Source organism: Leptonychotes weddellii, chromosome 16, assembly GCF_054177405.1.
Source record: "Leptonychotes weddellii isolate Sample4059 chromosome 16, ASM5417740v2, whole genome shotgun sequence".
Lineage (NCBI taxonomy): Eukaryota > Metazoa > Chordata > Mammalia > Carnivora > Phocidae > Leptonychotes > Leptonychotes weddellii.
In genome coordinates, this window is record NC_138384.1 from 11,007,097 (window position 1) to 11,034,512 (window position 27,416).

The window sequence follows — 27,416 nt, forward strand, 5'->3', positions numbered from 1 at the left end:
CAGCGCATCGCCCCTCGGCCGGCTGTGCCCAGTGCGCTGCAAGACTGAAATACACCCACATGCCCAGGCTGTAAGAACTGCTTCCGAAGTTTCATTTAAAACCACTTTGATTTATGAGGATTACAAGGAATTTTTTTTTTTTCCTGATGTCGATTTCTAGGACCTTGGGAGCAAACAGCTCACGAAAGGACAGTTACCCCAATGGTTACCTCTGCATTTGTAAAGGTGGGTATGTTTTCTCAAACCATTTGTAATTTGCTGATTTGCAATAATGACCTTGTAAAAATGACTTTTCATGGGTTTTTCTGTCTTTACTATTTTTTTTGTATTAAAGATTTCCTTGTGTAAACAATGAATGTCAAATATGTGTTTTCATGGAGAACACAGGCTCAAGCATACCATACAGCTATGAAAGCTAGAGCCTGAGAACAGAAGACAGCCGTTTTATAAAGAGAACCTGCCTTATGTTAACGAATGTTAATTATTTAACTTGTTGTGTTATGAGTGAATAATTATTTGTGTTACGAGTGAGTTATGATGTTGTTTTAGTATAAATGACTTAATTTAGGGACCAAGGAATGCATGAAACATTTTCCATTAGACTTAATGGTAATTATATTTTTTGACAGAGAATTTTATTATCCAGGACCATAAAATCATACAAATACACACAAACACACATATACTTAGATCTTTATTTTAGAAATGTGTTGTACACACACAAACTCTCTCTCCCCTCTTCCTCTCCCCCCTCCCTCTCCCTCTTCTCGTCTGACCTGGAAGCCTTTGCACTTACACATTCTTCTCCATGGAATACCATGCAGCTATGGTATAGTTTTACTGCAGTTTATTCAATCATTCTCTTACTGATGGTTATTCACATTGTTTCCTTTTTTGTCCTTATCAAAAAATACAATATACATTGATAAACATATAATCTTAAGTACTGGCACTTTATCTTTTCTTAGGGATAGATTCCCAGGAGTGAGACTCCTGGATTGAAGGGTCTGTGTATCCTTAATGTTAAGAGTCGCACTTTACACATTTCTAACAGCAGTGTATGAGATGAATCTTCTCCCCTGCTTCCTTGCTGGTAGTAGACAAGAGGACAGTTTAGAAAGACAAAGACTTACTGGACTATAGCTGTTCTGGTAAAACCTGTTGAGAAAGTCACTCACATTCATATATAGTCACAGCACATCAGTGACATTCAGAAACAAGGAAGAAAAAGGCCAGTTACAGTTGCCAGAGTGACAAATGTAGTGTGCGGTTTATGACTGATCAGGAGAGAAACGGGAATTTAAAATCAATACTAAGATGGTTTGCCTCTGAGTTATGCAAAAAGCTTTTTTTTTTTTTTAGGTTAATTGTTAAACATATGGCGAGATCACTGAAAAGTCTAACTTCTAAGGTGTTTGTGAACCTTGAAAGGCTTAACCTGTACTAAAGAGTTCCAAAGGGAGATGCTTTTGGTTGATGACCGTGAAACTCAAGGAGTGGAAATGACTCCTTTAAACAGAATGTGGCAAAAACGCATTTCTAAAGTGTTGTGCACATGGACATTTTAAAAAGCAGTAAGACATTTACTGACAGTTTCTTAAATTTTTTCTCTAAAGTCTCTAAAATGTAACATTTGTGAACCACATACACATCCTACTTTTTTATAAGACAATTTGTAAAATATTAAGAGAAATAGGGAAACAAAAATAAAAATACAAGTAGTTTCTTATACACTATGTTGAAAGACATGCATTTGTACGTAAACAAACAGCCCACTGCAAAACAACTGTGCGCTAGAGACAGGGCCTCTTCAGCTGGGGCATGCACGGAGTGCCGGCCCACAGTGCTCTTGCACTCTTGAAATCCCCTCTTAATTATGGCTCATTTACATATTGATGTGATTAGCAACCCCAGAAACAAGTTAGAACTTCAACATTGTCTTCTGTTTATTGAAGAGGCAGCGGAATAACAATGGTCAGACCGACTCTCTATGCCAGTGAGCAGTAGAAGAAAACATAGGCCATATGCCAAGGAAACTGTTACCTATTTCATGTGGAATGCATACTGGCTCGGAAAGGTACTGAAAAACACGCTATGTTTAGCGTGGAAAATCTTATTCGTGCCCCAACTGTCTCAGAGGACAAGAATTTCAAACTCCCAGTAACTGTTAAATTTACATGTGTAGATCTAAAATAGGATCACACATAACCACTAAATTCCTAAGGTATTGATCCTTTATGCTGCTGACCAGAACATTTCATTCTTGAGTAATTCAAGATTTTAAAAAGCTCACTGTAATACATCTAAGCATGTCTATTTACAACTGGATATACGCTGATGTGTATTTAGCTGGGCATCGTATCTAACTTTGGGTATAACACTGTTCTGAGGGGACCCTGTTTTTACATGTTTTTGATGTGATGGATTGTATCTCACTATGAATTTCCATGTTCCTTCAGCACCTTTGTGCGGTTTCTCCCCCATGGTCAAGGGTTGGGGTGGAAGGGTTTTCCACAGTCCTGGCTGGCTCCATTCTCAGGGCTTTTCCCCTAAGTGAACTCTTTGATGGACACTGAGCCGGGATTTCCTGCTGAAGGCCTTCCCACATTCAGAACACTCGTATGGTTTCTCTCCTGTGTGGATTCGCAAATGTAATCTAAGGGTTGACCTCTGGCTGAATGTCTTGCCACATTCAGTACATTCATAGGGTTTCTCCCCGGTATGAGTTCTCATGTGTATAATGAGCTGTGAGTTCTGGATAAAGGACTTCCCACATTCACTGCACTCATAGCGTTTCTCCCCTGTGTGAATTTTCTGATGTATAATGAGGTTGGATTTCTTGAAGAAGGTTTTTGCGCATTCATTACACTCATAGGGTCGTTCTCCCGTATGAATTCTCTGGTGTGTAGTAAGTTCAAATTTCTGGGCAAATGTCTTGCCGCAATCACTGCATTCATAGGGCTTCTTCTCCATATGTGCCCTCTGGTGCACGATGAGGTTTGACTGGTGGGTGAAAGCTTTTCCGCATTCAATACATTCAAAGGGTTTCTCCCCCGTATGAATTCTTTGATGTTTAATGAGGTTTGCTTTATGGGAGAAGGTTTTCTTACATACATTACATTCATAAGGTTTTTCTCCAGTGTGTATTCTCTTGTGACTAATGAGGAGTGACTTAAAGGAGAAAGCTTTGTCACAGTAATTACAAACAAAAGGTTGTACTAAATTTCTAATTTTTTGATGTTTAAAAATGGCTTCCTTAAAGACTTTTCCACTTTTGTTATATTCAGAGTATTCTAATCCATTATGGGTTTTCTCTTGCTTCAGATAGAGGAGTGCTTTCCCAAATCCGTTACACTCGTCAGCTCTCTTTCTTACGTAGCTTCTATTATTATTAAGTAAGTCTGAATTCGATTTCAAAGTTTTTTCATATAAGTCATATTTATAGGGTACGTGCCTTAAAGAAACAAAATCTGTGCTGAGATTAAATGTTTTTCCAAAGAGATTACCTCTCTCCTCAATTGGGGTTTGGTTCTTAAAAATGATAAATGGCCTCGCCTGCTCATCTGGGTTGCTGTGGTCCTTCTCCGTCTGGTCGTCAGCCTTCCACACCTCTAGGAAAGAGCACATGAAAAACGCTCGGTCAGCCCCTTCTCTATAATGTTAGAGGATATGAAGTCTCTACAAATGTTCTATCGTGAGGCTGCCTCTTCAGTGCGGGATCCAGTCTTCTAGTACTAGAAAGTCTCCAATGCAAATTTTGCCTAGTTCTTAAAACTTTGAAAGAAAAAAAAAAAGTCTTTGGCAAAAAAAATAAGTGGAAACTGACAATGGACGCAAGTGGCAGTGCCAGATTACAAAATGGCCCTAAAGGGTAAAAAGCAAAGGACGGCAAACAGGGCACAAATGATGCGGGAAGTCTGGCAAGCCTGGGGACAAAGGAGATTCAGAATTGTCCTCAAGGACACTGAACAGTTAACATCTTCATCTGCTTGTTTTCTTGGTCTGTGCTAAGGGAAAAAGGCCTAGCTGATCTGAGCTTAGCAACTACCCCTTAGGTTCTGAATGACTATGATCTGCTCATCTCTGCCACGCAACTTTTTTTTTTTTTTTTTTTTAAAGATTTTACTTATTAATTTGACAGAGACACAGCGAGAGAGGGAACACAAGCAGGGGGAGTGGGAGAGGGAGAAGCAGGCTTCCCACCGAGCAGGGAGCCCGATGCGGGGCTCAATCCCAGGACCCTGGGATCATGACCTGAGCTAAAGGCTGATGCCTAACGACTAAGCCACCCAGGCGCCCCCTTTTTTTTTCTTAAGATTTTATTTATTTATTTGAGAGAGAGAGAGCACAAGTAGGCAGAGCGGCAGGCAGAGGGAGAGGGAGAAGCAGGCTTCCCGCGGAGCAGGGAGCCCGATGCGGGGCTCAATCCCAGGAGCCTGGGATCATGACCTGAGCCGAAGGCAGACGCTTAACGACTGAGCCACCCAGGCATCCCTGCCATGCAACTTCCAACACTTCTCACTGGTCCGCAGAGCTGATCCTATTGTAAAGATCCAAATCTCTAAAGTATGACTTTTGCAAGTGGATGACACGATCCAGAACTCCTATTTTGTGGGAAATAAAATTAATCCAAGGGTCCAAGATTCTTGAGGCAGAATCCTTTGTTTCACTACTTTTTTCTACTGAAATATCTTATTTTTCTCCTACTATGTTTAATTTCTTCCCTAAACCAGTCTTGTCCCTACTCTTATTTGAAAGAAATCTTAAGGATCAGATTTATCCAACCTTGACCTAGACCTTTAATAACCTTTATTTTTATCTGTATGGTCCTGGTCATTCCTGACTCTTGTGATCCTGCTGCCATTTGTGTCTAGGACAAAGACATCGCCCTTACACTAAAAAAAAATTTTGTTGTTGGGTTTTTTTTTCCTTACAGCTATTACATCAATTCCATGACCTAAAATATCACAGTCACCATTCTGGCAAACTGACAAAACTAATCACAAAGGTTTAAGAAAGGTTAGGCAATGCCAAGTGTGAGGGAAAAATACAAAAGTTAAACAGGAAAAAAGTTAAGCAGGGACAGACATAATCAGAGGTATGATTTGGAGATCTGAGGAATACAGGTTATCTGGTCTTGGCCAGCGCTAAAGGTTTGGGGACCTGAAAAATTGCTTCTTAAAAAATATTTTAAAATATTTTAACCCATTCATGATCCCTAGGATATCACTTCCCTTGGCTTCTGATTCTCCTTCCCTCTTTTGCCATCTTCCCTAGAAAACTGTGAAAAGGCAATTGTTAATATGCTATCTATACTTCTCTTCCTGTTGCTTGAAAATCACATCTGGTTTGACACTATCAGATAACTTGCTAATGGAACATAGCTCCTAACTGCTTGGACTTCCGAAGTCCCCAAAATAAAGAAGGTAGAACTTCAGAGTCTGCACTCTCTCTCAGCTTTAACAACTGAAGCTGAAGGACAAAACCACTAATTCAGAAACTCAGAATTGCGGGTACGGGAGAAAGTACACAAAAGGTAGGCAAACACTAAGGTACACCCGAAAGAGGTCCTTACCCACTGACAGTAAGTTGCTATAATTCTCCAGCATCACATCCATGTACAGGATCCTCTGTGAGGGGTCCAGCTGCTCCCATTCCTCCTGAGTGAAGTCCACGGTCACATCCGTGAATGAAACGGATCCCTGAAATGGCATATTGCTATTCATTCTGAAATGATCGACATTTGATAATGTAGAAAAGGGTATGTGAAAACTTACTCTTACCTTGTTATAAAACAGTCATTCACCAGAACACCAACTATACATCCTCCTGGTTTTATGTTTCCAAACTATAACAGTTAAAGCATTTATTTAGATTCCCCTCTACGTCTGACACTATCATATGTGACAGGCGTCGAAGATTAATCAAACACTGTTCTCTGAAAATGTGTATAGGGAGATAAATGTGTAACTATGCAGTACTGAATGTTACCAGTGTAGAGATGATGCCCATGTAGGTACTTCTGTGGTATCAAACCAGACAGTATAAAGAGTTAAAGCTTTAAATATATAAAGGCAGAAGAGGAACTCACAATTATAAGACAAAATGTCAGGCATCCGTAGATCTCTCTACCATAGCCAAGCCATCAAAATGGTAGGAGGGCAAAAATAAACAAGTGGAACTACATCAAACTAAAAAGCTTCCGCATAGAAAGAAAACCATCAACAAAATGACAAGGCAACCTACTGAATGGGATAAAATACTTGCAAATCATCTGATAAGGGGTTAATATCCAAAATATACAAAACTCATAGCTCAATAGCAAAACAATCCAATTAAAAAATGGACAGAATGTATCATATGACCTCACTGATATGAGGAATTCTGAATCGCAGGAAACAAACTGAGGGTTGCTGGAGTGGGGGGTGGGGTGGGAGGGATGGGGTGATAGACACTGGGGAGGGTATGTGCTCTGGTAAGCGCTGTGAATTGTGCAAGACTGTTGAATCTCAGATCTCTACCTCTGAAACAAATAATGCAATATATGTTAAGAAAAAAAGAAGAAGAAGAAGGTAGCAGGAGGGGAAGAATGAAGCAGGGAAAATCGGAGGGGTAGACGAACCATGAGAGACGATGGACTCTGAAAAACAAACTGAGGGTTCTAGAGGGGAGGCGGGCGGGAGGATGGGTTAGCCTGGTGATGGGTATTAAAGAGGGCACGTTCTGCATGGAGCACAGGGTGTTTTGCACAAACAATGAATCATGGAACACTACATCTAAAACTAATGATGTAATGTATGGGGATTAACATAAGAATAAAAAAAAAATTAGAAGATCTGAACATTTTTCCAAAGCCCTATATATGGCCAACAGGTACATGAGACGATCGCTCAACACATCACTAATCATCACAGAAATGCAAATCAAAACCACAGTGAGGTATCACCTCATACCGGTGAGAATGGCTGTTACCAAAAGGATGAGGAATAAATGTTGGCGAGGATGTGTAGAAAAGGGAACCCTTGTGCACTGTTCGTGGAAAGGTAAACCGGTACAGCCACTAAGGAACACAGTATGAAGCTGCCTCAAAAAAGAGAACTACCACATGATCCAGCAATTCCACCTCTGAGTATTTGTCTAAAGAAAACAAAAACACTAACTTGAAAAGATACATGCAGGGCGCCTGGGTGGCTCAGTGGGTTGTGTCTGCGTTTGGCTCACGTCATGATCTCAGGATCCTGGGACAGAGTCCCACATCAGGCTCCCTGCTCAGCGGGGAGTCTGCTTCTCCCTCTGCCCATCCCCCCCCCACTCGTGCACATCCTCTCACTCATAAAAATAAATCTGAAAAAAAAGATATATGCACTCCCCTATATATATATGTTCAATGCAGCCTAATTCACAATAGCCAAGATACAGAAACAACCTACGTGTCCAAGGACTGACGAGTGGAAAAGGAAATGTGGCACATACACACAATGGACTATTATTATTCAGACATAAGAGAGAAAATCTTGGATGGATTTTGAGGGTATCATGGATGGATTTTGAGGGTATCATGTTAAGCAAAATAAGTCAGAGAAAGACAAATTGTATCATCTCACCTATATGTGGAATCTGAACCCCAAAACAACCAAGCTCATAGATACAGAGAACAAACTGGTTGCTACAGTGGAGGGTGGGGAGTGGGCAAAATGGGGGAAGGGAGGTCAGAAGGTACAAACATCCAAGTATAAGACAAGATGTAGGGGTATAATGTTTCTGCATGGTGACTAGAGTTAACAATACTGAATTGTATATTCAAAAGTTGCTAAGTTCTCATCACAAGAAAAAAAATTGTAATATGTATGGTGATGGATGTTTACCAGACTCACTGAGGTGACCATTGAGCAATATACACCAGTATTGAATCATTACACTGTACACATGAAACTAATAATCCTATATGTCATTATACCTCAATAAAAGATTAAGAGAAGATGTTCACAGTCACATTTTACATTAAGAGCCCAAAGCCCAAAAACAAGTGTTCATCAATAGATTTTTTGTGGGGGGCACCTGTTGGCTCAGTCGTTACGCGTCTGCCTTCGGCTCGGGTCAGGATCCCAGGGTCCTGGGATAGAGCCCCGCGTCGGGCTCCCTGCTCAGCGGGAAGCCTGCTTCTCCCTCTCCCACTCCCCCTCCTTGTGTTCCCTCTCTCACTGTGTCTCTGTCAAATAAATAAAATCTTTAATAAAAAATCGATTTTTTGTGGTATATTAAAACAATTGAGTCCTATAAAGCAATGACAATGAACTATTTCCAGCTACACAGGGAGGATTTCACAAGAGCTTCAAGAATCCTAATTTCTATTTCTTGGCCTGAATGGTGGCTATATGGATTTTATTAATCTGCATCCACTTGGCTAAATGCTAAGTACAGTAAAAACTTCTGCATGGCTGCTAGACCAATGAGGGGTTTAAACCTGTGGCACATTACTTTGACTCAAGTTACAATAATTTGTTTTTTAAACAAGGTTTTTTTTTTTTTTAATTTTATTTAAGAGAGAGAGAGTGTGCGTGTGTGCACGAGACCAAGAGAGCACAAGCAGGCGGAGGGGCAGAGGGAGCGGGAGTAGCGGACTCCTGTGGACGCGGGGCTCGATCCCAGGACCCCGGGATCATGACCTGAGCTGAAGGCAGACGCTTAACGACTGAGCCACCCAGGCGCCCTCAAGTTAAAATAATTTAGAAATGACTCCACCATCAAATGTGAAAATACTTTTTTCTCACAGTGCTGTTTTCCATACTCTATACAAACAAAAACCCCCAAAATTGTTGATAAAACACAATTTTGATACCATAGCATTAAAAGGGATGTCAAGCATGACTGACTTCAAAGACTCGTCAAGACAGTATGGTTTCCATCTGGAATGAATTTCGTGTTCTGGGGGGAAAAAGCCTATAGCCATGAGGAGAGGTGTGCCTAGCATATCTGATATCCAGAGCAGACCATTTTTTAATACCCCTTCCTCACCCTTTCAAACTGTTAGGTATTCCTTGACTTATGACAGGGTTACATCCTGATAAACCCATCATAATGTGAAAATATCGTAAGTTGGAAAATGCACTTAGTACACCTAACCCCCTGAACATCGTAGCTTCGCCTACCCTAAACATGCTCAGAACACTGACATGAGGGGCGCCTGGATGGCTCAGTTGGTTAAGCGACTGCCTTTGGCTCAGGTCATGATCCTGGAGTCCCTGGATCGAGTCCTGCATCGGGCTCCCTGCTCACCGAGGAGCCTGCTTCTTCCTCTAACCCTGCCCCCTCATGTACTCTCTCTCTCTCTCAAATAAATAAATAAATCTTAAAAAATAAAAAAAAAAACACTGACATTAGCTGACATGTAAGCAAAATCATCTAATTCAAAGCCTATTTATTTTATAATAAAGTGTTCAATATTTCATGTAATTTACTGAATTCTGTACTGAAAATGATAAACAGACTGGTTATACGGGTGCAGAATGGTTTTAAGTGTACTGGTTGTTTACCTTCACGATTGTGTGGCTGACTGGGAGCTGTGGTTTCTGCCGCTGCCCAGCATCAGAAGAATATCCTACCACATATTGTTAACCCAAGAAAAGCTCAAAATCCCAAGTACAGTTTCTACGGAATGTGTATTGCTTTCACAACATCGTAAAGTAAAAAAAATCATAAGTTAAACAATCTTATGCTGGAGACTGTCTATACATCTAAACTGTCACCTCCCAATTGACTTTTGAGTACAGGAATCTTCTTTAACCTATTCACATTCTCTCTATTCTGAATCTACGTATCTTTCATCTTCAGTTACGACCTTTGATTCCTTAGGCCTTGGTGATTCTTCCCAACTGTCACTGCCCCTGTAAGATTCCATACCTCCAAACTCTAGATTACACTTGTCACCATCTTTGAAACCCTTGCCCTACTGACTTCCTACCGTCTCCCATTCATAACTCCTAGCCTTGGGAAAAGTAATAAGAAAAAAATGACATAAAGGTTTGAGTACTACAAATGACCTAGTTATACTGAACAAATTTGCAGGTAGCCTAATCAGCATTATTTCATGACATCTTCTAGAATTCTTTAGCCACTTGGCATGGGAGCAGAGAATACAAGTGGTGGGTCATGCCTGAGATCAAGGCCACGGAGGGTCAACAATCATAGAGCCAATGTTTTCCCACTAGTAAATATTTATTCTTATTATCAGATCATTCTGAAATTACAGTTCGAAAAACAGGATCATTAGGAAGTTTCCAAGGGTCTAAAGTACTAGGGACACAAAAAGCAAAATCATTCTTCACCCTGATAGGCAAGCTAGAGAACCCCTCAAGTCTTTCCTTTGCTTATTGTCTCCACCGAAAACCCAAATTACAAAAGCCTCTTCTTATTTTGTCTCCCCTTATTCTCATCTACCCCACATTCTAAAGCTAACATCATTTTTCTAAAGAATAGCTCTAGTACACGATTACCTTGAGTAGACACAATCATTCATTATCTACTGAAAATTAATAAACAATGACTAGCTCAGTATTCAACAGCATTCAACTTTCTTTTCCATCCCTCTTTCCCATGGCTCTCCTCTCTATGCAAAGATCTTTCCAGTAAGATAACATCCTAGATTACTTAGATGTGATCCTTCCATATTTTGAGTCCCTGATCGGCTTTAAACCCTGGGGTATTTTGTTTCTATCTCTTGTGGCAATTTTGCCTTGCTTTCTTTTGTTAAGTGTGTCATATTCCTTCCATTCTCCCCGCTAGATGCTAAAATTTTTTAGACCAGAAATTGTACCTTGCTCATCTTTATATTCCTGTTAGCACAGAGTACATGAGTATATGTTAGGCACAAATTAAAAAAAAAAAAAAAAAAAGCTAAATTGAATGGAGTATTCAACTTTGTTTTTCATTATCTTCTTCTTCCTGAAGAGACATGCTACATAATTTCTATAGCAACATCCTAAGTAGCCAGCCAAAATAATATAGCATCTGTATTGTTCATAGTCAGATTGTGTAAAGATTTTGGTAATATTTGCTAAATCTTAATATCTGGCTCATTTTCCTGAGATGTCATGCATGCTCTAGTATGCTTGTCTCTTCATTAAAAATGTTTTTATTCAGTTTGTAATCTACATGATTCCTAGATCAATTCTGGCTGTATTTGTACTTGACAATAAATTTGTATCTAGATACTAGTTTTACTAGTGGTTACTCAGCTTCTCAGCATGGAGTAAGTATAAGTGAAACCATCTCCACATTTTCAACATAATGTAAGTAGAGACATACAATGTGATTCATCATCACTCAGGCATAAGTCATGGGCCACATAACCTCCCACAAAAGAAAGGAACAGCACATAGTAAAACTGAACAGGAAAAAAGAATGTCAGAAAAGATATTTTAAAAATATGTAACTGGATTTAACAGCAGGTCAGACACATCTAAAAAGATGATGAGAGGGCGCCTGGGTGGCTCAGTTGGTTAAGCGACTGCCTTCGGCTCGGGTCATGATCCTGGAGTCCCGGGATCGAGTCCCACGTCGGGCTCCCTGCTCAGCAGGGAGTCTGCCTCTCTCTCTGACCCTCCCCCCTCTCATGCTCTCTGTCTCTCATTCTCTCTCTCTCAAATAAATAAAATCTTAAAAAAAAAAAAAAAAAAGATGATGAGAAAACTGGATAGGTCAGCAAGGAACCTAGACTGAAACAGAAAGAACAAAGGATGGGAAACACATCAAGAAGACTAAAAGACACATGGGACAAACTAAAAAGGCCTAATATACTTGCAGTTGGAGTCCCAGTACAAGAGGAAAAATGCAACAGAAACAATACTTGAAGAAACAATGGCTTAGAATTTTCCAAAACAGCTCACACACCAGACCATTGAACACTATTAACCCCAAGAACAAATACAAAGAAAATCACATTTATTCACATCATAAAACTGCTAAAAATCCCAGAGAAAAAAGATGCACTGCCTACAAAGACACAATAAAACAGCTGACTTTTCAACAGAAACAATGTAAGCCAAGAAACAACAGAGTATCTTCAAAGTGCTGAATGAATGAATGAATTGGCAAACTTTCTATAAAGGGCCAAGTAGTAAATCTTTTGGATTCTGCAGGCCACATGTGGTCTCAACTACAAGCAATCAAGTCTGCCATTGTACTGTGACAGCAGGCATAGGATATTTGTAAACAAATGGGCATGGCTGTGTTCCAATAAAACTTGATTTATGGACACTGAAATATGAATTTCATATAATTTTCGTACCATGAAATACTATTCTTTTGATTTTATTTTTCCAGCCATTAAAAAAACGTAAAAAACACTTTTAGCTGTGGGTCATACAAAAAGAAGGCCGAAGGCCACTTGGTTCATGAGCATTAGTTTAACAACCTGATCTAAAATGATGGCTACTGGGGTGACTGGGTGGCTCAGGAGGTTAAGCATCTGCCTTCGGCTCATGTCCTGATCCCAGTGTCCTGGGATCGAGCCCCATGTCGGGCTCCCTGCTCAGTGGAGAGTCTGCTTCTCCCTCTCCCCTTGTTTGTGCTCTCTCTCTCATTCTCTCTGTCAAATAAATAAAAATCTTTCAATAAAATAAAATAATGGCTACTAAATAATAAGTGTCAGGTAAGTGTTAGGTAATTGTACTATAAAATGATGAGAACCATAAAAAAGACAATTAAATCTAGCAAGAGTCCGGTAGATGGAAAAAGCAGAAGCAAATAAGTCAGCAAAATATGTTGTTAAAATAAGTACACAGGGGATGTGGGAAGGAGGTGTTAAGTAATTAGCTGAAACTAATTTTTGGATTCCAGCAATCTGGGAGTTGTAGCAGAGAGAAAGTATTGTGTGTGTATGGAAAATATAAATTGTAATTAACTTCTTAAACTTTGTTTAAAATATAAGCACCAAAAGAGTAAGCTAAACCTTTAAAAGAATGGAAATAGGGGCGCCTGGGTGGCTCAGTCGGTTAAGCGTCTGAGTCTTGGTTTCGGCTCAGGTCATGATCTCAGGGGCCTGAGATCAAGTCCTGCACTGGGCTTCACACAGAGTCTGCTTGAAATGCTTTCCTTCTCCCTCTGTCCTTTTCCCACTCTCTCTCTAAAATAAATAAATACATAAAATCTTAAAAAAAAATATATATATATACATAATTTTTAAGATTTTATTTGTCAGAGAGAGAGAAAGAGCACACAAGCAGGAGGAGTGGCAGGCAGAGGGAGACGCAGGCTCCCCGCCAAGCAAGGAGCCCGATGTGGGACTTGATCCCAGGACCCTGGGATCATGACCAGAGCTGAAGGCAGACGCTTAACCAACTGAGCCACCCAGGCGTCCCAGAATGGAAATAGAGGAAGAAAAGTGCTATAAGTGTCAAGAGGAAGAAAATCAGTAATCAAAATAAAAATAGAATAAACATTTAATAAAAGGTTAAGATCCTCAGAGAAGTTTTCTTTTTAAAGGTTTATTTATTTTAGAGGTGGGGAGGGCAGAGGGAGACAGAAAGGGAAACTTAAGTAGACTCCATACTGAGTGCAGAGCCCTACATGGGGCTTGATCTCATGACTCTGAGATCATGACCTGAGCTGAAATGAAGAGTCAGATGTTTGACATAACCAACTCTGCCACCCAGATGCCCCCAGATAATTAAAAACAAAAACAAAAAACCACATACTTTTTACAAGAGGCAAACTTAAATAGCAAAGCTTCAAAATAAAAGGCACAGAAAAGCTGGCACAGGAACATCAATAATTAAAATATTAGTGAAAACAGAATTCCAAAAATACGTATATGCCACAACCTTCAAATTCTATAAATTCTATTTAATGCGTACAAAAGTATGGAAAAAGAGAAGTGCATATACCTGCACAAAACTTACAATACTGGCTACCTCTAAAGTGAGGAGACAAGCTTTAATGGTCAAGAGGATTTTAGCATTGAATAAGGTGACTTAATACCAGGAGTAATAAGAGCCTGCTAGGGAGATCAGAACCATGATAATGAGAAAGACTAAGAGAATTCAATATAAACTGTGTAACATAAAGACAAAAACTTACATATATATACATGGTATATACATGACATATATATCTATATTTATATAGTCTTTCTATCTCTCTAGTGTGTGTGTGCGCACGTGTGTGTATATATGTGTATATATATTATATATACCTACAGTATGGAAGCAAATAAGCCAAGATGTTAAGTCTTAACTACTGGATACTGTAATAGGTTGATAGTTATTAGGTTGAGCCATACTGAAATTGATGCCATTCAACTGTTGTGACATACAAATATTGTACTTTCATATAGCTCAACCCTAATACAATTTTATTTGTATTTCTCTGCATTTTCACACTTGACAAAACCAAACAAAAAAATGTGAGAAAAAATACATTATGAACTATCATGAAAACAGAATTAAAAAACAAATCATCAGAAAATTTTAAAACACTGGGTACAAAGAGAAAAGCCCACAAGTTTCTGGATAGAACTGAAAGATCACATTCTGATAAGTAGAAAGGCCTTTGGACTTCATGCCTACAACACTAAAAAGCAATCACTTTAAAATTCTGAGAGAGGGGCGCCTGGGTGGCTCAGTCTTTAAGTGTCTGCCTTCGGCTCAGGTCATGATCCCGGGGTCCTGGGATCGAGCCCTGCATCGGGCTCCTGGCTCAGCAGGGAGCCTGCTTCTCCCTCTCCCTCTGCCTCTCTCCCTACTCATGCTCTCTCTCTCTTTCAAATAAATAAATAAAATCTTTAAAAAAATAAAATTCTGAGAGAGAAAAACAACAATAAAAGCTGGACCAATATATAAAATAATTTGCAGGCACTGGAGACCAACCATTGCAGGGCTACAATTATTGAAAGAACAGTGAACATAAGGGGAGCACAATGATAACAGGGCTGAAAAAAAAAAAATATCTTGAATTCTATACACAGCAAAAATGTCCCTAATGGTATTTTCTCTAAAAGGTAGCACAGAGAAACAGAACCCAAGCAGCAAGTGGCACTGTTGCCACATTGAAAAAAATAAAAATTAGCATGTGGGTCTGCAAAGCTACTGAGATTTGAGGGCAAGATAATGAACATAAAGAAGACATAGAGAAGGGGCTCTAAAATTCTGCATAAAAATTCACCTCAGATCTCTGGGTGGTTCCTAACATGTGCACGTAGGGCAAGCCTCCAGGAGAACTAGTAGATGGCAACAGTTTTGTTCTGCCAGATAGTTAAGTTATTGGCAAAACACAATTTAACACACTTTAAGAGAGAGTTATGTATTATACATGTGTCCAGCAAATAAACAAAAATTACTAGAAAATATATGAAAAACCAAAAAAAGCAGTGATAAGAAACAAGAGGTGAACAGTCAACAGTATATATTTAGAGATAATCCATGGATTAGAGTTACTACATAAGACTTCAGATTAACTGTAAAGTATTATGTAAAAGAACACAGAGAGGGGAGCCTGGCTGGCTCAGTCTGTAGAGCATGTGACTTTTGATCTAGGGGTCATGAGTTCAAGCCCCATGTTGGGGATACAGTTTACTTAAGAGAAAAAAAATACAGAGAAAAAGATGGATAATGTAGATAAAAATATGGGAATATTTCAATAAAGAACTGGAATCTACAAAAGAGAAGCAAATGAACATCACAGAACTGCAAAATGTAGTTTTTAACTGAAATTAAAAACTCACTGTAGAGACTTTAATAGCAGACACGACACAGCAGAAGACAAGAACTGTGCACTTGAAGGCAGGCCAGTAAGATGATGTCTAAACTAACACAGAGAGGAAAAACTGGAGGAAAACCCAAAATAAGAAATGTGAGGTATGGGGGCGCCTGGGTGGCTCAGACGGTTAAGCGTCTGCCTTCGGCTCAGGTCATGATCCCAGGGTCCTGGGATCGAGCCCCACCTCGGGCTCCCTGCTCAGTGGGGGCCTGCTTCTCCCCCTGCTCATATTCTCTCTCTCTCTGTGTATCTCTGTGTCTCGAAGGAATAAATAAAAAAACCTTAAAAAAAAAAAAAAGTACTGAAAGAAAAAACAAACCCTAGAATTCTATACCCAGGGCAAGTATTATTCAAAATAAAGGTAAAATAGGGGAGCTGCCTGGGTGGCTCAGATGGTTGGGTGTCTGCCTTTGGCCCGGGTCATCATCTCCAGGTGCTGGGATCAAATCCCATGTTGGGCCCCCTGCTCAGTGGGGAGTCTGCTTCTCCCTCTGCCTCTGCTCCTCCCCTCTGCTTGTATGGCATGCACTCTCTCTCTCTCTCTCAAATGAATAAATCTTAAAAAAAGGTAAAATAAAGGCATATACAGAGATTAACAAAACCTGCAAGAATTCACTGCAGTATAATGTATACTGTTCTTAGATAATATTGAACTGGTATAATATTAATTCAGGATGATTAGTAAAGTATATAAGCTGTAATCCCTACAGAAACCACTTAAAAAATACATCACAAAAGCATTAATCATAAAAAAGTAGGTATGGTTGTATTTCTATAACCACAGATAAAGAAGGGCATTCCAAAATGATAAAAGGGTAAATCCATCAGGAAGACAGAACAATCATAAATGCACATGCACTCAATAACAGAGCTTCAAATTACATTAAGCAAAACCAGACAGAACTAAAGCAAGAAATGGACAAATACATATTCATACTATCTATCAATCAAGTATCACAACAGAATAAAGACATTTTCAGAAATGCAAAGTCTACAAAAACGTATCTCTCACATATCCTTTCTTAAGAAGATACTGGAGAATGTATTCCAATAAAACAATACTCACCCAAACAAGACAAAGACATGGGAAGGGGCAAGGAAACAATCAATATCAGAGGTGAAGGAAATCCCTAGGAAAAGTGTGAAAGAGAATGCAGGATGGCAGAGATTCTCTACTGACACCAAACTGCTTGTCATAGAGACTGGAATAGTGTGATTCAAAAACAGGCATTTTGAGGGCTGTCACAAACAATATGCCTACTGCATTGTACCACCTTTTTAACCTGAGGGCAGAATGCCTGGGTGAACCTGGCCCAGATTCTTTTCCATACTTGGTTTGACTTGTTTTGAACATGTGCTGATGACAACTCTTTCTCCCCTCCAAACAAGGCTGCCTTGGATCAGATGAGGACACTCACTTCTTGTGTTCTGCTTTGATCTACTCCTGAGAGTGGGCAGTTGACCAGTGAGCTAAGAAGCAAAGAATATAGAGCAACCCACTTGCTCTAATTATATTTCTACCAGACATTCAATACCTGATCCACACTTTGACCCTGCCAGATGGCCCAACCATGAGAGCCCTATGTTTCTCATGACCTTGCCAATGACTTCTCCAAATGGGATTTCTGGAAACTCTCAGAAAAGCTGAAGCCAGACAATGACTCAGAGACTCTATTCAACTCATTTTCTCCTAGAAACCTTTATCCAATACCAGCAAAATTTCTAGACACAACTAGACTTATGCTTACTTGATCATTTTTGCCATACTGCTCCCCAGAGTAAGGCTGTATCATTTTAGACTATGACCAATAACGCATGACTGGTTACATCTCTTTAGTTAACACTGGCTAATGTAACTTGAAAAACCAATGATTAACAACCCAAAGGATACAAATGTAGTGATCTGAAGGGGCACCTGCACCGCAATGTTTATAGCAGCAATGTCCACAATAGCCAAATTATGGAAAGAGCCCAGATGTCCATCAAGAGATGAATGGATAAAGAAGATGTGGTATATATTTACAATGGAATATTACTCAGCCATCAAAAACCTGAAATTTTACAATATGTAATGATGTGGATGGAACTGGAGGGTATTATGCTAAGCAAACTAAGTCAATCAGAGAAAGACAATGATCATATGATTTCACTCATATGTGGAATTTAAGAAACAAAAACAGAGGATCATAGGGGAAGGGAGGGAAAAATAAAATAAGATGAAATCAGAGAGGGAGACAAACCACAGACTCATAACTATGGGAAACAAAATGAGGGTTGCTGAAGGGGAGGTGGGTGGGGAGATGGGGTAACTGGGTGATGGGCATTAAGGAGGACACATGATGTTATGAGCACTGGGTGTTATACACAATGATGAATCACTGAACTCTACCTGTGAAACTAATAATACACTATATGTTAATTAATTGAATTTAAATAAATTTTTTAAAAACCCCAAATAACAAAAAACACCCAAGTCTTGGCAAAGGGAACATGGGTGCATGAAAGGACATCTTTAGATCTTAATGTCTGGAAGAAAAAGAAAAAAGAACTCCACCAATCAGAAAGAAAATTACGCAAAACAAGGTAATATAAATTCCAGTTACAGTTTCTCAAAATTGAATTTTATATTGATTAGGGATACATATAGATAAGCTGTAAAATCTTTAAAGAAAGCAGGAGAATAATTCACAAAAATATCCAGATAGTGGCTACCTAGTAGGAGGACTGAATCATAGAATGTATCATAAGGAACAGAGAATGTTCTTTTTTTTTTTATTTTTATTTCATTTGAGAGACAGCCTGTGTGTGCAAGGGGTGGGGTTGGGCAGAGGGAGAAACAGGCTCCCCACTGAGGAGGGAGCCCAATGTGGAGCTCGATTCCAGGACCCTGCGATCATGACCTGAGCCAAAGGCAGACGCTTAATTGACTAAGCCACCCAGGCACCTCAGAGAATGTTCTATTTCTTTTTTTTTTTTAAGATTTTATTTATTTGCGAGAGAGAGAGAATGAGAGACAGAGAGCATGAGAGGGAGGAGGGTCAGAGGGAGAAGCAGACTCCCTGCTGAGCAGGGAGCCCGATGCGGGACTCGATCCCGGGACTCCAGGATCATGACCTGAGCCGAAGGCAGTCGCTTAACCAACTGAGCCACCCAGGCGCCCGAGAATGTTCTATTTCTTAACTTGGGTATGGTACATGGGTGCCTATTTTATTATTATTCTTTAAGACATACATATTTATTATATGCATTGTTATAATGTGTATAAAGAGTATTACAATATTTTAAATACTCCTCTGTATATATGTTACATTACACAATTTAAAAAAAAATGAGGAAACTCTGTTCTGATATGGAAAGACTTCAGATATGTTATTGAGTGATAAAAATACATAATCAAGAGAATGAAAAGACAAGCCACAGATAGGGAGAAAATCTTTGCAAAACACATACCTGAAAAAGGACTGGTATCCAAAATATATAAAAGAACTCTTAAAAATCAACAATATGAAAGCAAACCGCCTGATTTAAAAATGGGCCAAAGACTTTCACAGACACCTCATCAAAGAAAATATACAGATGGCAAATAAACATATGAAAAGATGCTCAACATCATGTCATAAAGGAACTGCAAATTACAATGAAATACTGCTACACACCTATCAGAACGGCCAAAATCCACAACACCGACAGCACCAAATGCTAGCAAGGATATGGAGCAACAGGAACTCTCATTTGTTGCTCATGGGAATGCAAAATGGTACAGACACTTTGAAAGACAGTTGGGCAGTTTCTTACAAAACTAAACATATCCTTACCATATGATCTAGCAATTACACTCCTTAGTACTTATTCAAGTAAGTTATTTTATCTCCTGCACATGAATGTTTGTAGCAGCTGTCATAACTGTCAAAACTTGGAAGCAACCATTCAATAGGTGAATGGATAAATAAATGATGGTACATCCATATAACAGAGTATTATTCAGTGGTAAAAAGAAATGATCTATCAAGCCACGAAAAGATATATAGGAACCTCAAATGCATATTTCTAAGTGAAAAAAACTAATGGTTACATACTGTATGATTCCAAGTATATGACATTCTGGGAAAGATAAAACTATGCACACAGTAAAAAGATCAGTGGTTTCCAGGGGCTCAGGGAGAGGGAGGGAAGGATGAACAGATGGAGCACAGGGGATTTTTAGGCCAGGAAACTATTCTAGGAAACTATAGTGGTGGATACTTGTCATATATTTGTCAAAATCCATAGACCGTACAACACCAAGAATGAATCCTAATGTAAACTATAGATTTTAGTTAAGGTGTCCATATTGGCTCATGAATTCTTTTTTTTTTTTTAAAGATTTTATTTATTTATTTGACAGAGAGAGACACAGTGAGAGAGGGAACACAAGCAGGGGGAATGGGAGAGGGAGAGGGAGAAGCAGGCCTCCTGCTGAGCAGGGAGCCCGATGCGGGGCTCAATCTCAGGGCCCTGGGATCATGACCTGAGCCGAAGGCAGACGCTTAACCGACTGAGCCACCCAGGCGCCCCTGGCTCATGAATTCGAACACGTATACCACATTAATGGAAGATGCTAATAACAGGGTATTGTGTGAAGGAGTGAAAAAGTATATGGGAACTCTGTACTTTTTGCTCACATTTCTGTAAACTCAAACTGCTCTAAAAAAATGAAGTCTATTAATTAAAAACAAAATAAAACTCATATAGGATGCCTGGGTGGCTCAGTTGGTTAAACGTGTGCCTTTAGCTCAGGTCATAATCCCAGGGTCCTGGGATGGAGCCCCACATTGGGCTCCCTGCTCAGTGGGGAGCCTGCTTCTCCCTCTGCCGCTCCCTCTGATTGTGTTCTCTCTCTTGCTCACACTCTCAAATAAAAAATCTTTATAAACAAATCAGCATGATTAATATGCTATCTTATAATAACCTATATTTGTACTTGTGTAAATATGTACATATAAACTCTGGAAAGCTACTCAAGAAAGGAATAACAGCGGTACTCGTGGAGGCTGGGGGAGAATTTACACACCCAGGGATTTACTGAATTCTTTGGCATCATGATAATTTGATTGAAAAAATAAAATACACATAAAACCCTGCATTTGCAGTGAAGAATGCTACATATAATAACCAGAGACAAACTGATAAACCCAGTGTGTGTGGGGATGTTGTCCAAAACACCATCTATATGAAGGTCCATAAAATTTATTCAGACCTAATACCAGAGAACCAAGGAGATGACACTCATACTCAATTCAAAACAACCTGTTTGCTTTTTGGCTGCTGGTACTGATCAATCATTCTTACTATGTTTTCCTTGAGTTTTACTCATCTATGCCTTTCTATTTCATTTTCTGGGTCCTTAGAAACTTCCTCAGATGCACTGAAAAATAAAGTTGGGAAAAACAATCAACTCACCTGGGATTTGTTCATTTTTTGCAGTTTTTGGGTGAAGGCTGGGAACTATGAAGGCAGAACTGGAAGACAGAAAAAGGAAAATATTATTATTGATTGGACCTGCCTTGGAACCCCTACAATGACTTGTTTACAGAGCATTACACATCACTTGGGAAAACACCACCTACTGGGATAGTCCCTTGCCTCTTCAGAAGGGACAGGAAAGGGGTGCCTGGGTGGCTCTGTCAGTTGAGCAGCCGACTCTTGATTTTGGCTCAGGTCATGATCTCGGGGTCCTGGGATTAAGCCCTGCGTTGGGCTCCATGCTCAGCAGGGAGTCTGTTTTCAGATTCTCTCTCTCTCCCTCTGCCCCTCCCCCTACTTGCAGTCTCTTTCTCTAAAATCAATCAATCCTTTTTAAAAAGATTTATTTATTTGAGACAGAGAACAAGCCAGAAGGTCAGAGGGAGAGAGAAACTCAAACACACTCCAAGCTGAGCATGGAGCCCGACGCAGGGCTCAATCCCATGACCCTGAGATTACAACCTTAGCCAAAATCAAGAGTTGGAGGCTTAACCAACTTAGCCACCCAGGCACACCTAAATAAATCTTAAAAAAAAGAGGAGGGACAGAAAAGATCATGCTGTCAACATTCACCTTCAATCAAACATTATGAGATACCAGAAAAGGCAAGACTAAGACAACCCACTATCAAGAGACAAAGCAGGGCGCCTGGGTGGCTCAGACGGTTAAGCGTCTGCCTTTGGCTCAGGTCATGATCCCAGCGTCCTGGGATCGAGTCCCGCATCGGGCTCCCTGCTCCTTGGGAGCCTGCTTCTCCCTCTGCCTCTCTCTCTCTCTCTCTGTCTCTCATGAATAAATAAATAAAATCTTAAAAAAAAAAAAAAAAAGAGACAAAGCAATCAACACAAGCTTCAGCTGATGAAAATATCAGACCGGGAATTTAAAACAATTATGATTCATCTTTAAAAAATTTTTATGGAAAAGGTGGACAACATGAAGAAACAAATGGGAGATTTGAGAAGAGATGAAAACTGCAAAAAAAAAAAAAAAAAAAAAAAAAAACCTCAAATGGAAAATACAGAAAGCACGGTAACAGAGTTGAAAGAATACCTTTAACAGGTTCAGTAGTAGACTCAATAAAGCTGAGGAAATTTTCAGTAATTCTGATGACAAGTCAAAAGAAATTACCCAAAATGAAACACAAAGTAGAATGAAAAATAAACAGATAATCCAGGGGTGCCTGGGTGGCTCGGTCAGTTAAGCAGCTGCCTTCAGCTCAGGTCATGATCCCAGGGTCCTGGGATGAAGCCCTGCATCCAGCTCTCTGCTCAGAGGAGAGCCTTCTTCTCCTCTCCCTCTGTCAGGGGCTGTGCCTACTTGTGCTCTCTCTCTCTGTCAAATAAATAAAATCTTAAAAAAACAGAGAATCCAAAAGCTGTAGTACAGTATCAAACAGCGTAACAAACATGTCATTGGAATCCCAAGAGGAGAAGAGAGAATGGAACAGAAGTATTTGAAGACATAATGACTGTGAATTTTCCAAAAATAAGGAATGATACCAACTATAGATCCAAGAAGCTCAAATAATTATCCAAACAGGATAAATACCAAGCCAAACCATATGCAACACATCATATTCAAACCACTGAAAACTGAGGTTAAAGAGACAGTCTTGAAAGTAGCCAGAGGGAAAACTGACACATTATATAGAGGACCAAGATAAAGAGTCACAGCCAATTTCTCATTAGAAACTATACAATCCAGAAGATAATGCAGTGACATCTTTAAAGTACTTAAAAAGGGAGGGGGGCAGGGTGCCTGGATGGCTCAGTTGGTTAAGTGACTGCCTTCGGCTCAGGTCATGATCCTGGAGTCCCAGGATCGAGTCCCACATCGGGCTCCCTGCTCAGCAGGGAGTTGGCATCTCCCTCTGACCCTCCCCCCTCTCATGTGCTCTCTCGCTCTCAAATAAATAAATAAAATCTTAAAAAAAAAGTGGGGGGGCAACTATCAACCCAGTATTCTATACCCAGCAAATATATCCTTCAAAAAAAGAAACTGAATCAAAACCTTTTTGAACAAACAAAAACAGAGAATTCAGTACCAGTAGACTTGTACTACAAGAAATATTTAAAGTAGTTCTTCAGGTAGAAGGAATATGATATGAGACAAAAACCTGGATCTACACAAAGAAATAAAGCTCTCTGGGAATAGTTAAAGATGACTCTAACGAACCATGAGAGATGATGGACTCTGAAAAACAAACTGAGGGTTCTAGAGGGGAGGGGGATGGGAGGATGGGTTAGCCTGGTGATGGGAATTGAGGAGGGCACCTACTGAATGGAGCACTGGGTGTTATGCACAAACAATGAATCATGGAACACTACATCTAAAACTAATGATGTAATGTATGGGGATTAACATAACAATTAAAAAAAAAAGATGACTCTAAAGGAAACTTTTTTTTTCTTTTTTTTTTTAGATTTATTTATTTGACACAGAAAGCACAAGCAGGGGAATCGGCAGGGAGCAGGAGAGGGAGAAGCAGGCTTCCCGCTGAGCAGGGAGCCTGATGCGACGAGATGCAACACAACACAATGCGGGGCTCGATCCCAGGACCCTGGGACCATGACCTGAGCCGAAGGCAGTTGATTCACCAACTGTGCCACCCAGGCGTCCCAAGGAAACTTTTTCTTACTTTTAATCACTCTAAAAGATAACTGATTTGTCAAAAAATAGCAGCAGTTTTGTGGGCTTATGGTATATGTAGAAGTAAAATACATGACAAGAGCACAAAAGATGGGATGATGAAATTGGGAGTATACAGTCATAAGGATCTTATATTATACACAAAGCAATATAATATTACTTAAAGGTCCACTGTGATTAACTCCAGATGTATACTGTAAACTCTAGAGCAACCACAAAAGAAATTTTTTAAGAGGTATAAATAAGCCAACAGTGGAGAAAAAAAAAAAACGAAATCATAAAAATACCCACTAATCCAAAAGTAGTCAGAAAAAGAGGAAAATAAGAATAGGACAAGTAGAAAAAACTAGCAAGACGGTAGATTTTAATCAAACCATGCTGATAATTGGTATAAATACACCAAAGAAATGATAGAGGTTGTCAAACTGGAAAAAAAAACAAGGCCAAACTATGTGCTGTTTATAAGCAGTCTGAATCATAAAAACATAGCTAGATCAAAAGTAGAAGGATGGGGGCGCCTGGGTGGCTCGGTCTGTGTCTGACTGACACAGTGTCCATGTCTGACTCTTAGTTTTGGCTCAGGTCATGATCTCAGGGGCTTGAGATCAAGCCCCCCACGGGGCTTCATGCTCAGCGTGCACTCCGCTTGTCCCTCTCCCTGTGCTTCCCCTCTCCCCACACATTCTTTCTGTCTCCCCCGTCTCCAGAATCTTAAAAAAAAAAAGTAAAAGGATGAAAAAGATATGCTTTGTAAACACTGATCAAAAGAAAGCTAGAGTAATTATATTAATATAAAACAGAGTAGACTTCAGAATATTACCAGAGACAGAGTGATATTATATGTCACTGTGATAACACCTGATAAATGTGCCAAATGACCAGAAGACCTAACAATCCTAAATGTATAAGTACCTAACAAAAGAACTTCAAAATACAAGAAGCAAAAACTGACAGAACAGAAAGAAAAAAAAATAGATAAATCCACAATTATAGTTGGAGACTTTAATACTCTTCTCAGTGACAGAACAGGTAGACAGAAAACCAGTAAGGATACAGAAGAATTGAACCACACTATCAACCACCCTGACCCATTTCATATCTATAGAAGACTCCACCACCAACAGCACAACAGTCATTAAAGTATATATTAAAAATTCCTAAGATAGATCACATTCTTGGCCAGAAAACAAACCTCAAGTTTTAAAGAACTGAAATTTGTAACAAAGTATATTCTTTGAAACAGAATTAAACTAGAAATCAATTAATAGAAAGAGATCTGGAAATTCCTTCCTTCCAAATATTTGGAAATTAAACAACAGACTTCTAAATAACCAAGGGGTGAAAAGTCAAAAGGAAACCTTAAAAAAAACCATACAACTGAATGGAAATGAAAACACAACATATCAAAATTTGAGGGATATACCTAAAGTCGTAATACAGCATTAAACTATTAACTATATTAACTGTAACTATAAACACTGCATTAGGGACACCTGGGTCGCTCAGTCAGTTAAGCGTCTGTGTTTGGCTCAGGTCATGATTCCGGGGTCCTGGAATCGAGTCCCATCAGGCTCCTTGCTCAGCAGGGAGACAGCCTCTCCCTCTGCCTGCCGCTCCCCCTCTTTGTGCTGTCTCTCTCTGACAAATAAATCTTAAAAAATAAAAAATAAAAATAAACATTGCATTAAACTATAACAGAAAAGAAGAAAGATTTTCATCAATGAACTCAGCTTTCACCTTAAGAAATCAGAAAGGAAAAAGGAAATCAAACCCAAAGCAAACATAAGGAAATAATAAAGCATAGAAATATATTTTAAAAAAACGTCAAAACAGAAAAACAAGAGAAATTCAAGAAAACCAAAAGCTGGTTATCTGAAAAGATCAATAATACTGAAAAACTTCTAGGCAAACTGACCAAAAGGAAGAAAAAAAAGGAGGACACCAATCACCAGTATCAAAAATGATGGAGGAGACACTACTATAGATGCTATAGATATTAAAGAGTTATTCTTTAATAATAAAAATAACTTATCTACAATTAAGGAGGCAAAAACAAAAAGGAGTAGAAATCCCAAATATACAAAATAAGAACAGTGTAAAATATCAACAAAAACAAGAGAAAAAATATGAAATAATGGAAAAATGATTAAGTCTTCAATAGCAATAAAATACGACATAAGAATAAAGTTGAGAGGGGCGCCTGGGTAGCTCAGTCCTTAAGCGTCTGCCTCTGGTTCAGGTCATGATCCTGGAGTCCCAGGATCCAGTGCCACATCGGGCTACCGGCTCCGCGGAAGGCCTGCTTTTCCCTCTCCCACTTCCCCTGCTGTGTTCCCTCTCTCACTCTCTGTCAGATAAATAAATAATATCTTAAAAAAAAAAAGTTGAGAAAAATGACAAACTTTTGTCATTAAGGTTCTCAAGTGCCGTTAAGGGGGACAAAACAAAACAGGACTTGAACACTGGGAAGGCCTGCAGTTAAGACCCAACATCATAAAGGAGAGTCCATTCCCCCTAATTAAATGCAGCCATGAATAGGATCATCATAAAAGTATAGACAGATTTTTTAATACAACTGATTCCAAAGTACAGTGGGAATCATAAGTCAACTTGCATAATCTCAAAGTGGGAAGAGCAGTAAATTCAACTACAGAGAAATTCAAAACGCCTGCATGGCTAAACTACCAGTGAGCAAAATCAAAAGGCAAATGAAAAAACATGTGCCATTCACACAAAGTACTGGCTGGCCGTATGATCTCGGGTATTCCATCCATCTGAGCCTCCGTTTTACCTCCAGTTGCAACTGAGATACTAGCGGCGTCACAGGCTAGATGTAAGGATCAGAGGAAGATTTAGCTTTAAAGGCTTTCGCAAAAAGATTTAGCACGCCGTGTGCATCAGGCAACTCGCGCGGGCTTTCATGCCTCCCGGCACCTGGCGAAGCTCGGGCACGCCGCACGCGGCTTCCGGGCGCCGCCAGGTGTGTCCGGCCCCGCCCCCGGCCTCGCCCCGCGCCCTCGGGGCCTGGTCACGCGCGCGCCCGCGCGGGCTTCCGGACTCGCTCCCGCGCGGCAGGAGACACTTGCGGCCGGTCGGCGGCGCTTCTCCTGACAAAGGGAGGAAAGCGAGCCCTCGCCGCCGCCGCCCTCCCTCGCCGCCGTCTCCGCCCCCGCACGTCCGGCCAGGCGGGCCCCGCCAGCCCCGCGCCGACGACAGCGCCGGGCGGCCCCTGACGCCGCCCCAGGGGTCACCGCCGCCTGCGAGTCGCCGAAGTTTGGGCTCCCACCCCGCGCGGACAGGAGCCCATCCCTCATCTCCTTCCCCTTGGCCCTCAAGCCCCGCGGAGCTGCGTGGCAACACCCCCTCATACCTGGAGGGGCTCAGCCTCCGCTTGTGGCTCAGTGCCAGGCCGGGTCACGGCGCGGGTCGGTGAAGACGCGCGGAGACCGGGGCCCTGTCACCCACTCAAGGCAGGAGGTGGGGGAAGGGCAGCCACCGGCGCGCTCGCAGCA

The 27,416-nt window shown here is 40.3% G+C and overlaps 1 protein-coding gene and 1 long non-coding RNA gene across 6 annotated transcripts in view; one reads left to right on the top strand and one right to left on the bottom strand.

The window, feature by feature from the left end:
* The window catches only part of LOC115944309 (uncharacterized), a 22,272-nt gene extending 20,063 nt beyond the window's left edge, over window positions 1–2,209 (top strand). For both annotated transcript variants that reach the window (XR_014140990.1, XR_014140991.1), the window contains 2 exons: window positions 161–225; window positions 1,956–2,209. This is a non-coding gene — a long non-coding RNA (uncharacterized LOC115944309). The remainder of the gene's footprint in view (window positions 1–160; window positions 226–1,955) is intronic.
* On the bottom strand, window positions 604–27,416 carry ZFP1 (ZFP1 zinc finger protein). 4 transcript variants are annotated; one of them, XM_081807386.1, is made up of 4 exons: window positions 27,275–27,416; window positions 21,193–21,251; window positions 5,576–5,702; window positions 604–3,611 (listed from the first exon to the last, which is right to left on the bottom strand). In XM_081807386.1, the coding sequence occupies exons 2-4, from the start codon at window positions 21,205–21,207 to the stop codon at window positions 2,536–2,538; spliced, it is 1,218 nt and encodes a 405-aa protein (XP_081663512.1). In that variant the 5' UTR covers window positions 21,208–21,251; window positions 27,275–27,416; the 3' UTR covers window positions 604–2,535. The 4 variants fall into 4 exon arrangements, with proteins under 4 accessions (XP_081663512.1, XP_030895045.1, XP_081663513.1 ...); XM_031039185.2 differs by lacking the exon at window positions 27,275–27,416 and adding an exon at window positions 26,696–26,910; XM_081807387.1 differs by lacking the exon at window positions 27,275–27,416 and having other exon boundaries at window positions 5,576–5,718.

What these genes read in the sequence shown, in the direction of transcription:
- ZFP1 (XM_006743339.3), bottom strand. Translation starts at nt 5,726, where the DNA reads ATGAATAGCAATATGCCATTTCAGGGATCCGTTTCATTCACGGATGTG. An exon ending in TAGCAACTTACTGTCAGTGG is followed by an intron (nt 3,612 to 5,575) that starts GTAAGGACCTCT and finishes GCTCTTTCCTAG; the next exon opens with AGGTGTGGAAGGCTGACGAC.